Raw genomic sequence first — 17,699 nt, 5'->3', positions numbered from 1 at the left:
GTGACTGACAGCTACAGACCCTCCATTTGGGCATGCCCCTTCTAGTGGGACAAACCTATGATGTTAAATACACAAAAACAATATATGCCCCCAATTCCAGAGTGGCCAAGGCTTTGCAGTGAGACCAATGTGGCTGGATTCCAGAAGCTTCGGGAAGAGGAGTAGGAAGGAGACTGCAGATGTCCTGGGATGGGAGGGAACCAAGGTGACAAATATGAAACCAATTACTGAGAAGAGAAGACAGAGAGAGGCTGGGGCCTCAGCCTCCAACACCCACCTCTGACACACGGAAATGCTTCAGATGGCAGCTGGACTGTGTGTGCCTCCCTGAGACACTGTGGGAGAAGCTGGGCAAGGTCCATGTCCAAATCAGACACCTGGTGTCAGGGACTTCTGGGAACACTTATGCAGAGGCCCCAGATCCCTCTAATTTCTTAGCCCCTAGCCACACCCAGAAGAGGCTTCCCAGGCCCTCACTTAAAGACCTTCACAAGGAAGTGTACCTTACACCTTGGCCCCTGCACACTGGCTAAATGTTTCTCTCTCAACCCCTAAAAGGTGATGGAAGAGGAATAAGATCTCAGGAATAACAAGATCTCAGGCAAACAGACATCAACAGAACATAGCATCACAGACTGGAAACTGAGGCAGGCCCCATCACAACACACGGACAACACTGGCAATCACTTGGGGAAATGTTCAAGAGGGATAATGAGTTCTGTCCCCTGGAATGTCCCAACCCAACACTGATGGATTCCCTAGCCCTTACTCAGATGGCACAGGGCCCCCAGCCTTGATGAGTGATTAAAGCCCCAGCATAGAGGTGGGAGAGAAAAGAGGAATGGAGATCTGATGGACAGGAATCAAGAGGGTTCAGGGAACATACAAGATAAAATTCAGAGGATCGAGAAAGGACAGAGACAACGTGCTTCAGAAATAATTCTCTGAGCCCTACACACCCTCTAGTTGGGATAGAGCCCTGCCTTGGCAGCAGGCTCATAACTGCTTTATAATATACTGAATTAGTCACTGGATTAGCAAGCACATTTACACACGCTGGCACACAGCTGTTTAAAGACACACGATCCCCCTTTTCTAGGTGCTAGATTCTGGCTGTAAATCATCTGCTGCAATCAACTGGTGAAGCCCAGAGGTGCATGGGTTTTAGGGAAAATCTAGATGAGCTGGGATGACAGTCCAGCAGCACCTGTTTGGGAACAGGAGGAAGAACCCTGGGGAAGGGTAGCAGGCTGCTTCTGTGTCAGGTGGGTTCACTGCCTACACCTTCACTGTCACGCCTATGGTGAGGGGTATTGCTTGGCTCAGCAAGTGACCAGGACATTTACTTGCCTCACTGGGGTTTCTGGTAGTAGTTGTCTCCTTAAGCCACATGGCGTAGGTCACCTCCCCCATTCCAGAGTGAAATGAGTGGAACGGTGGAAATCATTTGAGCTTGGACGGCAAGCATTCTAAGCCTCCTTGTTGCAGTTCGCAGGACAGTGTCTCAAAATACGGCTCTGGAGTTGGAAACTGTGCCAAAGCCTGAACTCAGATAAGGTAAGTGTCTGAGGAGAGGGACTGGAAAATAAGGTAGCCAGCCACAGGACCGTTCTAGCACACTTGGTTAAAGGGGTGTCAAGTGGAAAATTTTCTGTAACCAGGTTAACAGCAACCACAGTTTTAACAACCGCTAAAGTAGGAACACTGTCAGCAGCCCAGTAAGACTGGTACAGAATTCGGTGGGCTGAGACAGTGGTGACACCATTTCCTGAGACCCTGTGGTGCGGTTCGGTCTAAAGAGAAAAAAAAAAACAAAACTTATTTTAGAGGAATTATCTCAAATCCTTGCCACAGCCCTAGGCATGCTTTCTTATTATCTTCATGTAAGGATCAGAAAGGTCTTGGGGAAGCTAAATCATTTGCCTTAGGATGAATTAGTGAGTAACAAAGCAGCACTCAGCCATGGCTATTTCACCAGCCTTCATTGAGGAGTAAGTTTCACCCAAGGGCAGAGATCACTTGGTACTGAAAAACCTAAACATGAACCTTTCTTTTTGATCAGTTCTCATCTGCCAAATGGAAAGGAGAATTCTGCTGCTATGTAACGTAAGATCATGATAAGCAACCAATGACGGCACAACTAAATCCACCCGACAAACTTAAGAACCCGGCACTAATGACTACATGAGATGAATCACATTTAGACTCTGTTGGAACAGGAACGGGGGAGGGGGAGGGAAGGGGGCAGCTCCACAAATACCTGTGAGTAGGCTCCTCAGGAGGAGCCGAGTGTGTACCCTGCACCAGCCTTTGCTAATCCACATACCACTTCCCCAGAACTGCTGAGACGGAAACAGACTGGAAATATTATTTTCCTATGAAGCATGAAGCAAGGCAGCTTGGAGCAACCAGAGCCTTGATTCATCTTTGCTCACTGCTCCCTCACAGAGTGAGGCATGCCTGCAAGCACTGACTGCTGAGCAGAGCGTCCATGAGGCCACAACTCACCAAGGCCCAATCTCACTGATATTCTGCTGCTGTTTTGTTCAGTAAGCACCCAAACTATGCTGGAGGCTCTGAATCCTCTAACTCATTCTTATCAGGTCTTTCAATGCAGAAGATTCTGGTTAAGGGCAAAAGAATAGTCACCAGGATCCCTTAAGAGAGGCCTTAACAAACTATCATTTTTAAAAACAGGGAGAGGATTCCAGCTCTGACTCCTCCCACTCCCCCTCCTGCTGAAGGAGGTTAACTGCCGGACCAGCATGTAGATGTTGATTCATTCCGTGTGTGTTTATTTTTCTACAAACATTCCTGCTGCATCAAGTGGCCTCAAGGCCTAAACTTCTGTCCCCTCCCTGGAAAATTCTCAGGCACGGCTGGGCTCTCACTTCATTCCTCGGTTTCCCGGTTGGCAACAAGGGGGAGGGGTGTGGGGAGGGCAAAGCACTAATTCTGTGTGCAAGTTTAGCAAGTGTGCTTTCATTTATCCATCTTGAACTTGGAAAAAAAAAAGGTGCTAGGAATTACCCAAACCCATCCCTATGATATAGATTTATAGACAACTGAATGGTTTTTCCCCCCTAATATTGATATCAATGAGGATCTTAAATGAGAAGGTAATAGAAACTCGCAGCCCAGGGATCAAGGTTTTTCCTGAGTCTTGGCAAGATTTCTCTCCAAATGGGTATTCTTTGTAGACTGGGCTTTGTGGTAATGTTCCAAATAAAAACCTGGGACTTTGAGCCTCTATGGCCCTGAGCAAATTATTTGAAATTTTCTGAGATTCTGTTTCTTATAGGAAAAAAAAAAAAATGGGGCTGAAACATTAACTTCACAGAGGGGCTGAAACATTTACTTCACAGAAAGAGCTAACTAAGATGTGAGTGCTTCTTTCTATAAAGGTTTTTGTGAAGAACCTGGTACCTACCTGGTACTCTACAAACATGACTTTCTCTTGTCCCTTATGCTGAAGGAACAGCTCTGTCTAGAAAACGTTTATTTCTATCGGGAGACAAGGGGCGTGGGTGGTGGAACTCCTGATCTATATGTAATCAAGGATATGCTTCCTGGACACATACATGTGACTCACCTTGGAGAGTCCATCACATTGAGCGTCACCACTCTGTATCAGATCTCCCACTAATTAAACAACTCTCCCTGCATCAGCAGTGACTCGACTGGAGCACTTTCTAAACATGAACTCATTAACTCTCCTCTTCTCTCTCCCAGAGTGACACCTGACTCAGAGCAGCATCTTTCAAGAAGAAGACAGAAACTATAAACAGGTAACAGTTACCTGGAGGCCTGGAGTCAAAACAGACTCAGTATCCTGAATTTCACATTGGGCCTCAAGAAGGACACAAGATGACAACCTCTTCCAGCTAGCTCAGTGCACAGCAAAAGAACTGTTCAAGTCAGGTAAGATCAAGGACTGACCCTTTAGGCCTGCCTGAGCTACTTGTAAGAGGGAGGTTCTAAATCAGACACCGACCCTGGTTTGAAGAGGAGAGTCACCTTCTGAATGCATTAAGATTTACTTTATATGTGTTCTAAAATTTTCCGGACAAGAATTGACTGCCCAGACTAAATAGTGCCAAACTTAAAACTCTTCTTTCTGTTTTTGCTATAAGCTGTTGTACCACCACCTCCTTCCCATCCTCACCTCTCTCTGCTTAGTCATCCAGGGAAACCCAGGTTATTGGTAACCACTTAGGATTTATATGCATTTGCAAGGAAAATAGGAGCAACCCAATGGAATAATTCTCAAGCCAACAGTTTGTCATTTATGTTGCTTCAAGCAAGACCAAAACAAGGAGGGGAGGCAAGGGTGCTGACCTTTCTTAAAAAGAATAATTAGGGATCTGGTCCAATATAACTAGTTCTGAGTGTACACACACACACACACACACACACACACACACCTATACCTGGTACCACAGTTTAAATAGTACATCTGTTTTAAATAGAAAGAATACATCACTCATCTAGGATGTCATTAATTCTTGTATGCCTCTTGGGCACAGTTCTTTTATATGATTCGTGCTATAGCATTCAGATTTTTCTACTCTGTTGTTTTGTGTTGTGTTTAGAAGCAACCTCTAGCTGTCTGACTTAACCACTGCTCATCAAAACGGACCTCGTGTGACACAAATTGAGGCATAGAAGACCCAAGCAAAGCACATTTCAGTTTAATATAGGAAAACAGGGTTGAGGGATTCTCTTCAAATCTCTTAGGAATAAAAAACAAAAACAAAACAAAAAACGAAACCCAACCTTCTGAAGGTCCAAAGTCAACCTCTTTCAAAGGAAAAGTGCACATGTTTTTTTTGTTTGTTTGTTTGTTTTGGGGTTTTTTTGTTTGTTTTTTGTTTTGTTTTGTTTTGTTTGTCTGCAAGCCACTTTTCTTTCTGCTCCCAGTATTTTGGCTATCTCTGCCACTTTCCTAGATCTGACATCAGAAGGGTCTGGGCAACCTGTTCAAAGCTCTCTACTTAGCAACCATGTAGCAACCATGTAGCAACTTAAGATGTAGAAGACCTGTACAGGAAGGGTACATGCAGCAACAAAAATAGGATGACTGCCTTGTTGACATTTCAGTCTCATGCTAGTGGTTATTATGGCTATTGTGGAGGTGTTCATCAAAAAAAGAGAAATATTTAAGCTGGATGGCTAAATGGAGCCATCAGTATATCTGACAAACTCCAGCTGTGGTTCTATCATATCTTTGTGTGTGGCACTAAGAGAACAACTTGGCATCCCTTCTGTATACTCCCCTTGTTTACAAAATATCAGCAACTCATAGGATTAGTGGTATCTCTGGTGGGTAAAGCTGTGTGTCAAACTGTAACACATCACCAGATTACGAGAAAGTATTTAGGCAAACTGCTAAATACGTACAGTAGACCTCAGCATCCCCTCCAAACTCAACATCTAAGTACTTCAAAAACCGTGATGATAGCATCCATGTGATTTTAGAGTTGGCCACAGCTGCGTTTGAATGTAAGTAGTGCTTACCACCTTTGTGATAAGGTTTTAACATCTGACTTCTTCATCTGTGAAATGGCAATAAACGTTTGTTTCACTATTACAGTGTAGAATGAGACAATCAGAGTCTTTGGCTCAAACCTAGTATTCAAAATCTAATATACATATGTACATTTGTATGTACGTACATACATACACACACACACACACACACACACACACACACACACAACATACACACACACACACACACACACACACACACACACACCACAACACTAACAAAATAAAGATGGGTAGGAATTAGATCTGCCCTCTGATAAGAACTTAATGGCAGTCTTCCTTGTTTTCCTTCCAAACCAACATGCTGCACCTAGGCCCTTGTTTCCCAAAGAAGTGGTAACTATGACAGATCTTTCTCAAAATGTAGAAATAACATCAATAAAATGAGATCACAGATAACAAACATTCGTAGGTGACGCCACAGCCAGCCACAAAGGCAGCCTTTGAGAATCGAGAGGGTCGCTGTTGACACCCCAGCACACAGTTAGAGCTTCCTGGATGTCTGGGAAGCCGAAGCAGGTGGCATCTTGTCTGCCCCCAACTCCACCAGGCAGGCCATGCCCACGGAGAGGTCAGCCGGTCGCTGCCCAGGAAGCATCTGTGAACAGTCCCACAAGCAGGTATGGGCCCTTCCCTCTGGGCAAACAGGCAGTGAGGACCTTGACTCACCAGGCTTGTCAGGAAGAGGTGCTGAGGTACCTCACAGCGGACTACATTCCTGATGCAGGAGGGGACTGTTTCTCAACAGAATAGAGCAACAAGAAGGGGCAGCTTCCATGAAATAAGTCATTACTCAGACCGCATGGGCAGCTGTGAGGATACAGCTGGGTTAGTTGCTCTGCCTAACCTACATCTCTCTTCCTCCAATTCAGAACCCTCCCTGGAGACTTCAGCTGGCCCTTATGCAGAAAAGGAAGCTACTGTATACTGAAAGACATGACTCCTGGCCCCTGAGACAACATATTCAGAAATGATCACAGACAAGTTCGAGCCAGGCATTAACAGTGGAGCCTGTTACATGCGATCCTTGCGATAGCTTTGCACAATTCCTAATACCTTTCTGTAAGCTGCCCTTTACAAAGGTACCTAAAATTTCTCAGTGACTGAGTCAAATTAGTGATCTGTCCACCTCTTAAACAGCAGTATGTGTTTGTTTGTTTGTTTTACCAGCCTTTACTGTTGCCCAAAGTCACAAGGCATCAGTGATAAGAGAAACCTTAGGTTATCATTTCTAGGTAACTTATTTGACCAATTAAGAAAGCGAGATTCCAAACAAATAGCATTATTTCTCCCAAAGTCATACAAGCAGGTACATGCATATGGCTAGAATCCTCCTAACAGTCAGGAGTGCTCTCTCTGTCTCTCTCTCTCTCTCTCTCTCTCTCTCTCTCTCTCTCTCTCTCTCTCTCTCTGTGTGTGTGTGTGTGTCTGTGTGTCTGTGTGTCTGTGTGTGTGAGAGTGTGTCTATCTGTGTGTGTATGTCTGTGTGTGTGTCTGTGTGTCTGTGTGTGTGTCTCTATGTGTGTGTGTGTGTGTCTGTGTGTGTCTGTGTGTGTGTCTCTATGTGTGTGTGTGTGTGTGTGTGTGTGTGTCTATGTGTGTATGTGTGTGTGTGTCTGTGTGTGTGTCTCTATGTGTGTGTGTGTGTGTGTGTGTGTGTCTGCCCCTCTCTGGCGCTGAGCCTACAAAGTAAACTTTCTATTTCATACATAATTCTTAATTCTCCTCTGATGATAGGTCCCTCTAGTCAGACCTGATCATTGAATCCTGCCCATTAGTAGTATCTGGATGTGTAAGATAACCTACAAGCAATATAAAGAGTTAATCTAAAGGTTTGGCAAAAATGTCAAGAAAATAAGAATCAGTATAAAAATCAGTCACACAAAGTTTACTCACCATAAACTCTCTGTAATAAATTTTGAAAAGTATAATTTAGCATCAGACCTATCACATACTTTTATTTCGAATATGAATGGCAATGAATTACCTTAGGAAAGTGTGAGTTTTACTCACATAAACACACACATAAATCATCACTTCAGGAACAGGTACAAGGCCTGGCATATAGCGGGAGCTCCTAAAGCCTTAAAAAGAATCATCCGGGGGTTCACAAAGACTGAGCCATCAACCAAGGGGCATATAAGGGCTAGACCTAGACCTCCTATACATTTGTAGCAAAGGTGCAGCTTGGTCTTCCTGTGGGCCCCCTAACAAGTAAAGCATTGGCTGTCCCTGTCTCTGTTCCCTGCTGTGAGATCTCCTTCTCCTACTTGGACTGCCAGGTTGGGCCTCAGTGGGAAAGGATGTACACAGTCTTGCTAGGACTAGATGTCCCAAGATGGGGTGGTACCTAAGGGGTGGTGTCTTCTCTGAGGAGAAAAAGAAGGGTAAGGGAGGAGAGATTTGTAGGTGTGACTAGGAGTGGGGGGGGGGCTGTGATCAGAATGTAAAGTGAATAAAAATAAATAAATTATTGAGAAAAAAAGTCATCTACAAACACAAGTGCCTGACTAAGTTATTTTCCATTTCTTACCTTAAAAAATATGTACCTGATTGATTCTGTCATGTTCTTTGAGGTTTAACGCCTATTCTGATAAACTGATACAGAGGTTTTAGCAACTAACAGTTATGAGTGGGAGGGAAAGTAATGCAAGAAAGAAAAAAAAAAGCTCAGCCCTCTCAGAAGCCTGCTCAGTAACATTGTTCTGCCCTGGAAACCACCATACTCTTTTGGTTTTTTTTTTTTTTTTAAGTGTTGAAGTTTTATTATTTTAAATTATGTGTTTGTGAGAGAGTATCCATGGGACTGCAGTTGTCCACTGAGGCCAGAGGTATTGGGTCCTCCTAGAGACAGAGGTACAGTCAGCTGTGAGCCACAAGAAATGGGTTCTGGATACCTGGAACTCAGGTCCCTACAAGAGCAGTGGGTGCCCTGAGCACTGGCCATCTCTCCAGCCCTGTTTCCCTATTCTGAAAGGCAAAGGTCTTCCTGAGACTCCCTGTGTCTCTTAAATCCTGGCATCTAACAATTCTCTTCTCCCTCTATGAACGATACTTCTATTTTTCTTCAAGTCTTTCTTTATTCCAAACTTGCAGAGTTCTCATGTTGTTCTATATTAAAAGTAATCCCCCCCCCTTCCCCTATGGCTCCTCCAAATGCCTCCAAGTGGCCTGTGATCTTCAGAAGGCTGGCCCATGAAAGCATTCTACCTAAGAACTATTGAAAAAAGCCACTCATTAGGCATAGAAAACGCTGAGACCCTGGACCCATGCATCGCCTCATATCTGGCATGGGAAAACAACATCTGGGTTATCCTGACCAATGACAGATGCATGAGGACTTCACCACGTTTGAAATGGCATCACAAAGAGTAAGAAGAGGCCTGAAACTGTCCACCAGGCCACCTGAGACAAAAAGTCCTGGTCCAGTACAATGCTTAGTCCAGAGGAGGATGTTTTTAAAAGTCTTCGAAATACCGCTTAAATTCCTTTTATTCTTTCACCCTTTTATTAGTTCTTTTGTACTCTTCCTGCCCTCCTTCCTTCTTTTTAATCTTTTAGCCAAAAGGGATGTTGCAATTGAACCTACTGTTCCTCCCCTCCTGCACAGACGAGGGCTGTTACAGTATTGTTCTCTTCTCATCCACTTTAATCACACACACACACACATACACTTTTTTTTTTTTTTGCATTTTTTTATCTCAACATTATAAAAACTCATCTTGGATTAAACCCTAAAACAAAACAAAGTTCTAATTCTCTTTAATGATACTGCCTGTCCCCAACTCAAAAGTTCATTTTTCTCACCCACACACATACTCCCCCTCCTCTTTTCTCTCTCTACATGTGAAATGTATATAGTTGCCCTGGATAGTGCTGCAAAACACACTTAATGGCTTCTCACAGCTACCCATGGCTATTAAGAAGTTTCAAGCAGTCAGTGTGTATGAGGTAGTGCCTTGAGTGCTAAGAAACCTTATGCATTGCACTGAAGACAGAATTAAAAGAATTTCTCCTCACAGTGGAGGGAAAACATTAAATTCTAAATCTGGTCCTGTTTGCCTACCGAATAGTCTACGCCTTTAAATGAGCATTTAGCAGAAAATATTCTGGAGAATATTCTGGTCTACACTTAGTGCCGAATTTCAGAGACCTTCTTCTGCTAGGAGGGCCTCACTTTATGTTTCATTGTTCTGGAATCATTATTACTAATACACACACCTCCAAGAGTGTCCTGTTTGGATGGTATATTTTGGATGTCCTGTCTGGTTTGTCTATATTGTTCGAGGATCTCAAATCCAACTGCCTAAAGATCCCCTGTGCTAACTAGGTCTGATAACACTGTGTGGGCCAATATTTGACACCTCCATGAAACAAAACGGAAAGCTCCAGAAAGAGGCACTGTGGAATAGTATATGAATAGTTAAAAGGGTGGATAAACAAACAAACAACCACCCAACCACACCTGGGCTATCAAGTGACAGGCCTGAACACAGTTAAGAGCAACAGGGAATGACCTGGTATCACGATGATCAAGACGGTCAAAACGAGTATTTCAGGCTTATACTGCAGTATGTTGACTGTGTCATAGGTCTCAGCACTTGAAATCTGGTCTACTACAACCCTCTACTAGATACCAACTCGTTCCTACATAAGGATCACAGGCTAGTCAGTTGCAAAAAGAGGTGACCCAAACAGACACCAGGCTTCATAAATGTGGTCAACTTAAAAAAAGTTTATTGGTGCAATTTGGGAAACGTGTACTGAAATTGTATAAAAAGGTATCCTCAACCCTTAACTAAAAAGGAAAAAAAAAAAGGCAGCTACAGAACATAAGGAGTAAGGAGGGGAGATTTGGGGATAGCTCTGACCTTTCTAACCCTGAGTTAAGCACAGTTCAACAGCTACCAGCAGAAGGCAGATCTAAAACTCTGCATCTCGGAGGCTAATGTTCCCCAAGCTTCTCTCTGAGCAGAGAAGTGGAAGCACTGCATCATTAAGGATCAAGTAAATACAGCACGCACCTTCTATTCACAAGTTCCTCTTTATGATGGCTGCATAGCCCAAGGATGCTAAGTACTTAGAGAAACACCCCCCATGATGCAATGGTAAAGGAATCAATATTGACCATGGATAAGGAAGCAGAGTCTGTTTCTCAAGGAGCCATGTGCTGATGCAACCATCCTGCCTTCCCCTATAACCGCTCTATATGTCCTCACGCAGTAACTGGACTGAAAATAAATAAATTTTAGGAAGAAAGAAGTTATTTTTTTGGTGTGGAACACAAAGGAAGTTATTCAAAGCCTTCTTATAAAGCAGAAAATTAAACTTCAACTGCCTCTGGCTTGCCAGTTGATGCCTTTCATCATCATCCAGACTTGAAACTGTGGATTCACGGTGGCACCATGGCCGAAGGAGATAAAATGGTAGAAGGTAGAGGAAGCTCAGGGACTTGACGGTCCCACCAGAGACCAAGCCTAGAACACCTGAAAGCTAGCAAAGAATCCTGGTTCTTCCTTCACCACCTGAGGCTGGAGTGACCAGAACCTTTAAGCTTCTCCTAAAGAATACATATCTGGATGGCCACGCCTGGGGACACCCTTTCACCAAGCTATTTAGGGTGCTCGGGTGACAGTTCAGCTCAGAGGATGGCAGAGAGAACCCCTGTCCTCCCTCAACCTCCAAAGCACCAGCCAGCCAGCACAGCCTTCTTATACAGACTATGGTTCAATTTCCAGGGTGGCTTGAAAATAACACAGTGCTTTTACTTCAGGTACAAAATGCCTGCCGCATCTCACTGGTGTCTACGTCTCTAGAGCGTCAATGTGGAAAAGGCGTGTACTTCTATGAATATCATGTTCTCCGTCCAGAAAAAGAAAATGGGATGAATAATAATTCCCACAGAGTGAGTGCGAATCAAGTGTGGTCCAGTACGGGACCATTGTAGACATACGAGGCATACACAGTAGACATTTCAGAAACCCCCTACAACAGTGAGGTAATAGGAGCATCGACAAGTCCTTAGGACGCTGTCACAGCTACACATCTCATTCTGTCTATAATTACATTGTCACCTCTGCCAATGGAATCAGCCACTGCACTCTGAAACAGAGATATTCTTTCCTGGAAAATTCTGGCCGCCACTAACCACCTCTTGCTTTTGCAGAAACTGTGGTAGGGCCCCGAGCAAGCTGGGCTTGAGGAGGTTGACCACGGCTGCTTTGTTGCCTAGAGAGAGAAGATGTTCTTACAGGGTGGTCTGGCCTCTTTAAGAGGGAAGGGAAAAAAAAAAAAAAAAAACCAGCAACACAAACCAACCAAAAATGCCAGGAATGTAAGCTCTGCCAACCAAGTAAATAAATAAAATGTAAAATACTTTATAATAACTGGACAAGATACATTTCTCAATCCAGCAAGACGGGAAAAAAACTATACTAATCCCCCAACTCTGCAAATCTTCCCATTGCCCTTGAACTTGGTAGATTTCCTACTCTGAGGTATTAATGACAGGTTCTACCACCCAAAGGAATACACCAGCCTCTAGATCTTGCAGAGTGACTGTCAGGCTCCCAAGCACTCTGCAAGGGAACTGCAAACCAGATTTTTTATCTAGAGCTCAGAATAAAGCCGTACTGGTATGAAATTTCAGGCCAGGTCTTTCTCTCTCTTGTTCTTTCCTTCCCAAGCGGTAGATTTGGGGGACATATATAAACCAGCCATTAGATTCCCTACCAAAACTTCCAAGGTCCTCTGAACATTCTACACTGCTCAGGGCTTCTACTGACTTGCTTCTTCGTTAACTGCTCAACAGACTCCATTACCCAGTCCGGCACAGAATTAAGAGCTTCCACATATTCCGGTTTCATCTTTATCCAAGGATTATTATACTCGGTTCACATGCAGGAGCTGGAGCACAGGGAGATTAAGCAGTCTGCCCAAAGTCACACAGCCACTAACTAGAAATTCACACTCAGACAAGCTGGCTCCACAGACTCTGTCTAAACCACTGGACTATTTAGTCACTAACAGAGTGTGGTAACAGGGATCTAGAAACCCAGTCATAAGCAAAGCTGGGGGCCGGCAGCCCTCCCCTCTTCCTTCTTGCCTGTAGAGACACAAAGGCCGTCTAAACTAAGAAAGGACAAAGCTTCTTCCCATCTCTAAGGACAATAATGGTCCCCAGGGAATGGATATCCTCTATCAAAGTAAGATGGGAGTTGGGGCTAGTCCTTATAGTCGTATAAATGGACAAAGAGCCAAGATGAAAACTGCTGTTCTTCTATGACCAGGATCTTCACTTCACCTTAAAGGTGAAGTGGAATGGGAAGGAGAGGAATAAAGAAGTGACATTTGCCCACACGCCCTGCCTTCCCCTACTCAGAAGCCTCTACATCAGGAAGGAACCAGGAACAAATCGAGGCTGCATTTGGGTTTAAATCTACAGAAGAGAAGTGTACAGTGAGATAGTGTGCCCTGCCTTACACTTGCGAGGGAAACTGATGAATGCCCCTGTCATTTTAGAGTATGTATTAATTTGATGATTGATGTTGTCAAAATGTAGACCTCAAAATAAAACCAAAGCGAATAAAGGATCTTGGTCAAGTCATAACCACAGAGAGGCTAACACATATTCCCGGCGTCCTGTCTCCAATTTGGACCCTCAGACTTCTCACTTCACTTCTTTGATTCTAGGAATCTGGGGAGGGGACAGAAAGGAAGTTCTGGTTTAATCTCTGAGGCAACATCATACCGGACACTAGTTGTCTCCACTCGTGAAAAATGAAGCAATATGAAGAAAAACCATTATGATAAATACTAAGCTCCCAGTCACGGATAAGAACCCATGCTGTGAATAGTCAAACTTTGACACAAGTGCCCTGTATAATCTGATGGGCTATAATCTGATGGGCCAGGTAAAGTTCTACTTAACATCTACTTAATATCATTCTTTCTGTTAGCGAAAGGCAACAGTCCTGGCTAGGGCTTCTTCCATCTTTGCACCTAAAAATTTAAATCTCCACTGAAGTTTCTTTGCTGAACCTCCAAAGGTAACTTGCAGTATTGTTTACTGTATGTAACTGACAAGTTAGAAATGGATTCATCTTCCTTCTGCCTCTGGCTCCATGCAGCATTTTGCCTAAGTGCCTTAACTGTTTCTGTGCCTCTAGCATCTCATCTGAGGTATGGGCATAATATTTACATAAATGCAACTACAGTCCAGAAAAAAAAAATGCTTTAAAAAGTTATAATAATCAACAAATCATTGCTCTTTATTTTGTCTAAGATATCATCATAAAGAATGGCAGAAGACTCTTAATTTCTTGGAGCAAATGAAATCTGGTTGCTTTGTTTCGCTGAAGGACAGTGGCTTGGAAATTTTCTTTTTAATTTTGAGAAATTATTTCACTATATTGCTCAGATTGATCTGGAATACACTATGTAGCCCCCAGGTTCACTTCCAACTTGCATTCCTTGAACACCTTTTTTGATATATATATATATTTTAAAAAGCCACTGTAAATGTACTTCATATAATGAAAAGGGACAGTGGCATCAGGGCTGTCTAGCTCGTGTGTACTGGTGGCTCAATGGAGTCACTCACCCACAGTTTATTTTTCATCAATAACTGAAGCAATAGAACCAAATGCTTTGAAATCTCATAGATTTAATATTAAATTACCAAAACACATGCTTCAGCTGTTTGCTATGATCTAAAACACATGCAGTCAGGGCCTCTCATTCACTGGCAGCAGGAAAGGTCCACTGTAGGTATGTGAACTGACATAATACACATGATGTCTCCCAGACGCCCAAATCTGTCTCTTCCCAATAAACACACATAGCACATATAAACAAGCCATCCTTAGGGAGAGGGCCTATTAGTTGAGTTTATATCTTCTCTGTGAACTATTCCTTCACTTCTGCTGTGTATGGTTTCAATCAACTGTAACACAGAGAACTCCTGGCTCCCCTGAACACCCCAAAACAACCTTCGTAGCATCATTTCTATCTGAAGCTCTGAGTGCCTGAGAAGTCTCCACAGCTCCAGGAGAGACCCCCAGCTCAGCTTGGCCTTGACTGTCATCACACTGTGACAAGCCCAGTTTTTGTACAGAGCAATCGGGCACTGAATGTCAAGAGAGTCTCAGGAAGGGATGGGACCCAAATGTCTTAATATTTTGAAGCACACCAGAAGGTCAAAACCTCATTGAAAGTATAAAGAACAGGTTAAACATGCAGTTCTGTACCTCCGAGGCAAAGATCGGGGGCAGTAGTTAAACTTATGGATAATCATGCCCAATAGAGGTGTGTGTTTTGACAGCTGATAGTTTTCCAAAATGTATCACCTTCTCCCTGTATCTTTCTAGATCCTTTCACCTCCAGAGTCACTTTTCTCTGAGGCCAGCTTTCTATCCTAAAAGAAGGCGCATTCCCTCACACTCTGATAGCTTCAGGAATCCTGAGGAGTTGACTCCATCTGTTGACCACTAAAATTCCCTTCTAAGACAAAATTCGGTGTCTTTACTGTTCCTCTCTTCTTCAAATCCTTTAAGCCTGCTAAATGAAACCATGAACCAAAGACACTAAGTCACATCTGGTGGTGGGATGCCTTCCTTCTTCGAGGACCTTTGGTACGGGAGGCCAAAACACAGCAGAACAGAAAGGCAGTAAAGTTAGTTACTGCACTGAACGGGAAGGAATCAGACTTTCCCAAAGTTAAACAGATTCATTTCGTTTCTCCTCCCACTACCTCCTCCTCAACCTAGAAAAGAGGAGTGAGGCTCTAAGGGACTTATGACAGGGGCGATCAGGATGCAAGTGCTTGAAGGCCAGGCAGCTAGCCAGACACCCTTCCAGCGCTCCACAAGACCCTCCCATCAAGCTCCAGTACTGGGGAGACACAGTTGGGAGGAGGTGGGGGTGACCTGAGAGGCAGTGTCAGGCCCCCTTGCTAACATTAAGGAACACTACCAGAAGGTTCCCGCTTATGTGGGAAAATTGAAACACCGGAATTAGGGCGCTGTTAATTCTATAAGCTTTTCCCCATTAGTCACCACAAAAAAAAAAAAAAAAATGCAGCTATGAAAATATATACATACACCCCCACCCCCAAAAAATATCCCAAGTGTCTCGGGCCACCAACAGTCCTCCTGGCCTCGGTATCCCAGGCTCCTGAAGGAGCAGGACAGCCCAGAGGGGACCCGGAGCTAGGGTGGGGGCCTCACTGTTGCCACTCACCCGGGGAAGGGAAAAGCTCCAGATCCACTTTTTCTGTCTTGATGATGGTGAGAGTTGGCTTGAGATCGACGGCCGCCTTCATGGTGCCCGGAGTTGAGGGGGCCGGCGGGATGAGAGCCAAGTTTGCTGTTAACTGTTGTTTTGCTTTTTTTTTTTTTTTTTTTTTTAATGGGGATTTTGAACCCGGGGGGAGGTGGGGGGGAAGAGGACAGAGCGCAGCCCTAAAATCTCAAATTCCCTCTGACCGCCCCGCGGGAAGGTGCGCGCCCAGCCAGTCCGCGTGAAGTTGCCACTTGGCGGACGGAGCAGAGAGCGCGCTTGGGTCCCAGCCTCGCCCGCGCCTCGCCCGCTCGCTCCTCCGTCCCAGGCGCTCGGTTCGCTCGCTCGCTCGCTCGCTCCGCTGGCCGGCGCTGGCGCAGTGCAGCTCGCCTCCGCTTTAGGGCGTTCCTCACCGAGCCCAGGCCCAGGGTCTCAGAGCCTGCCCTGCCCACTCGGCGGGGCGGCGGGGGCGGGGCGGAGGGGCGGGGCTTAGTGCCTGCAGCCAATCTTCGCCCGCCTCCCAAAAGCGAAAGGAAAGGCGGGCGAGCCTTGCCCGGCGGCGCAGCTCCGGCTACTCCGCGCGCGCGCGCGCGCGGGGCGAGGGCCTCAGCCCACCGCTGGTGAGAATGGCCGGCGAGCCGGCCGCTGGCGTGCAGGGGCTGCTGCCACAGTCTCGGGAAAGTCCGTCTGATTCTGCACGCATTCTTGAAGGCTTGGTCACCCGCTGCGGCCCTGCTCCAGTAGCAGCATAGTTTTCCAAGTGCGTGTACATCATTCATTCACAAAGCTTGACACACAGGACGTGAGGCGTGGGTGCGCAACGAGGGGCGCGTGCGGGGGATTCCACAGCAGGGGTCCTGCGAGGGTTCCAGCCTAGACATGACTCAGAGTCCCACCCGTGGGCAAGGCAAGGGCAGCATTGGTGAACCGAAACCTCAGTCAGCTTCGCTAGCTCAGAACCAAACCTACTGAAGATCCCTAAAACTCAAGTCCCAAAGCTCCCGGATTAATTAGCCAGGGAGTCCAGAACCTGTAACTGAGTTTCTAATTACTCTATTCCTCTAATTGTGTCATTATTAGCTGACGCTTTGTCAGACACTGCTCTATTAGAAAATTAAATCAATTAATAAATAAATAAAGCATCTTTCCTACATCACCACATCCAACAGCATTCTGGTATGAATCTCTGGGGTTCATGTGCATGTCCTTGTCGTATTTGAGAACTTCCAACACGTCAGATAACAAAATGAGTGAAGATAATGCATAATTTGCCACTCATAGCTATTATACATCGAGATAGTTGGTACATAGTAACAAATCATCCAGAACACGGTAGTATATGTGTAGCTGGAGCAAGGCACCGACATCTACCTTTGAGTAAAAGACAACATAATAAATCTTCCCGAGCAACCTCAGGAAAAGCTATTCTTAGTACTGTTTCCTGATTTCTAAGCATGTGTTGAACTGCTACCACTTGCCTGCAACTGTAACTTCTGCTCCAGTAAACTTATTCACACCTGCTAACTTTTATCTAAGCAATGTTTCCCCCTTTGAGCTTTAGCAGTGTACAGGATTCCCAAAGCAAATTGGACTGGTGGGGTGGGGGTAGCAATAGAGTGTCAACCTCTGGGTCTTGGTCAAATATCCAGTCTCCACCCTTCTTGAGTGATCAGAGGAAAATATGTGTATGTGATAATCCTCTTTTTTTTTTTCTTTTGAAAGAACAAAGACTGTTGCAGTCCAGCTGTGTTTCTACAAGGTATGAGAAAACAATGCTGGCCTCCAAATGACAAGAACAGACACTTCAGAGTCTGGGAAAAGCTCAGGGAACCAGCTGATGAATGAATTGTACGTTCACACGCCCAAATCAG

General features: G+C 44.8%; 1 protein-coding gene and 1 long non-coding RNA gene across 4 annotated transcripts in view; one reads left to right on the top strand and one right to left on the bottom strand.

The window, feature by feature from the left end:
* Ets1 (ETS proto-oncogene 1, transcription factor) overlaps positions 1–17,699 on the bottom strand; it is a 119,083-nt gene that overhangs the window by 42,643 nt on the left and 58,741 nt on the right. Inside the window, exon 1 of one of the 2 annotated variants that reach the window (XM_076924602.1) lies at positions 15,790–15,980. The exons of the other annotated variant lie outside the window; for it this stretch is intronic. Coding sequence (XP_076780717.1) covers positions 15,790–15,871 — 82 coding nt within the window. The 5' untranslated portion in view covers positions 15,872–15,980. Of the gene's footprint in view, positions 1–15,789; positions 15,981–17,699 lie in introns of those variants that run through there. 2 annotated transcript variants of the gene reach the window in all.
* On the top strand, positions 1,456–7,974 carry LOC143438938 (uncharacterized). 2 transcript variants are annotated; one of them, XR_013107461.1, is made up of 4 exons: positions 1,456–1,557; positions 3,733–3,921; positions 5,963–6,170; positions 6,423–7,974. It is a non-coding gene; the product is annotated as an uncharacterized LOC143438938 (long non-coding RNA). The 2 variants fall into 2 exon arrangements; XR_013107462.1 differs by lacking the exon at positions 5,963–6,170.

The sequence above is a fragment of the Arvicanthis niloticus genome, chromosome 26 (assembly GCF_011762505.2).
Source record: "Arvicanthis niloticus isolate mArvNil1 chromosome 26, mArvNil1.pat.X, whole genome shotgun sequence".
Lineage (NCBI taxonomy): Eukaryota > Metazoa > Chordata > Mammalia > Rodentia > Muridae > Arvicanthis > Arvicanthis niloticus.
The sequence above is the reverse complement of the archived record's forward strand: the minus strand, read 5'-3'. Positions and strand labels throughout refer to the sequence as shown.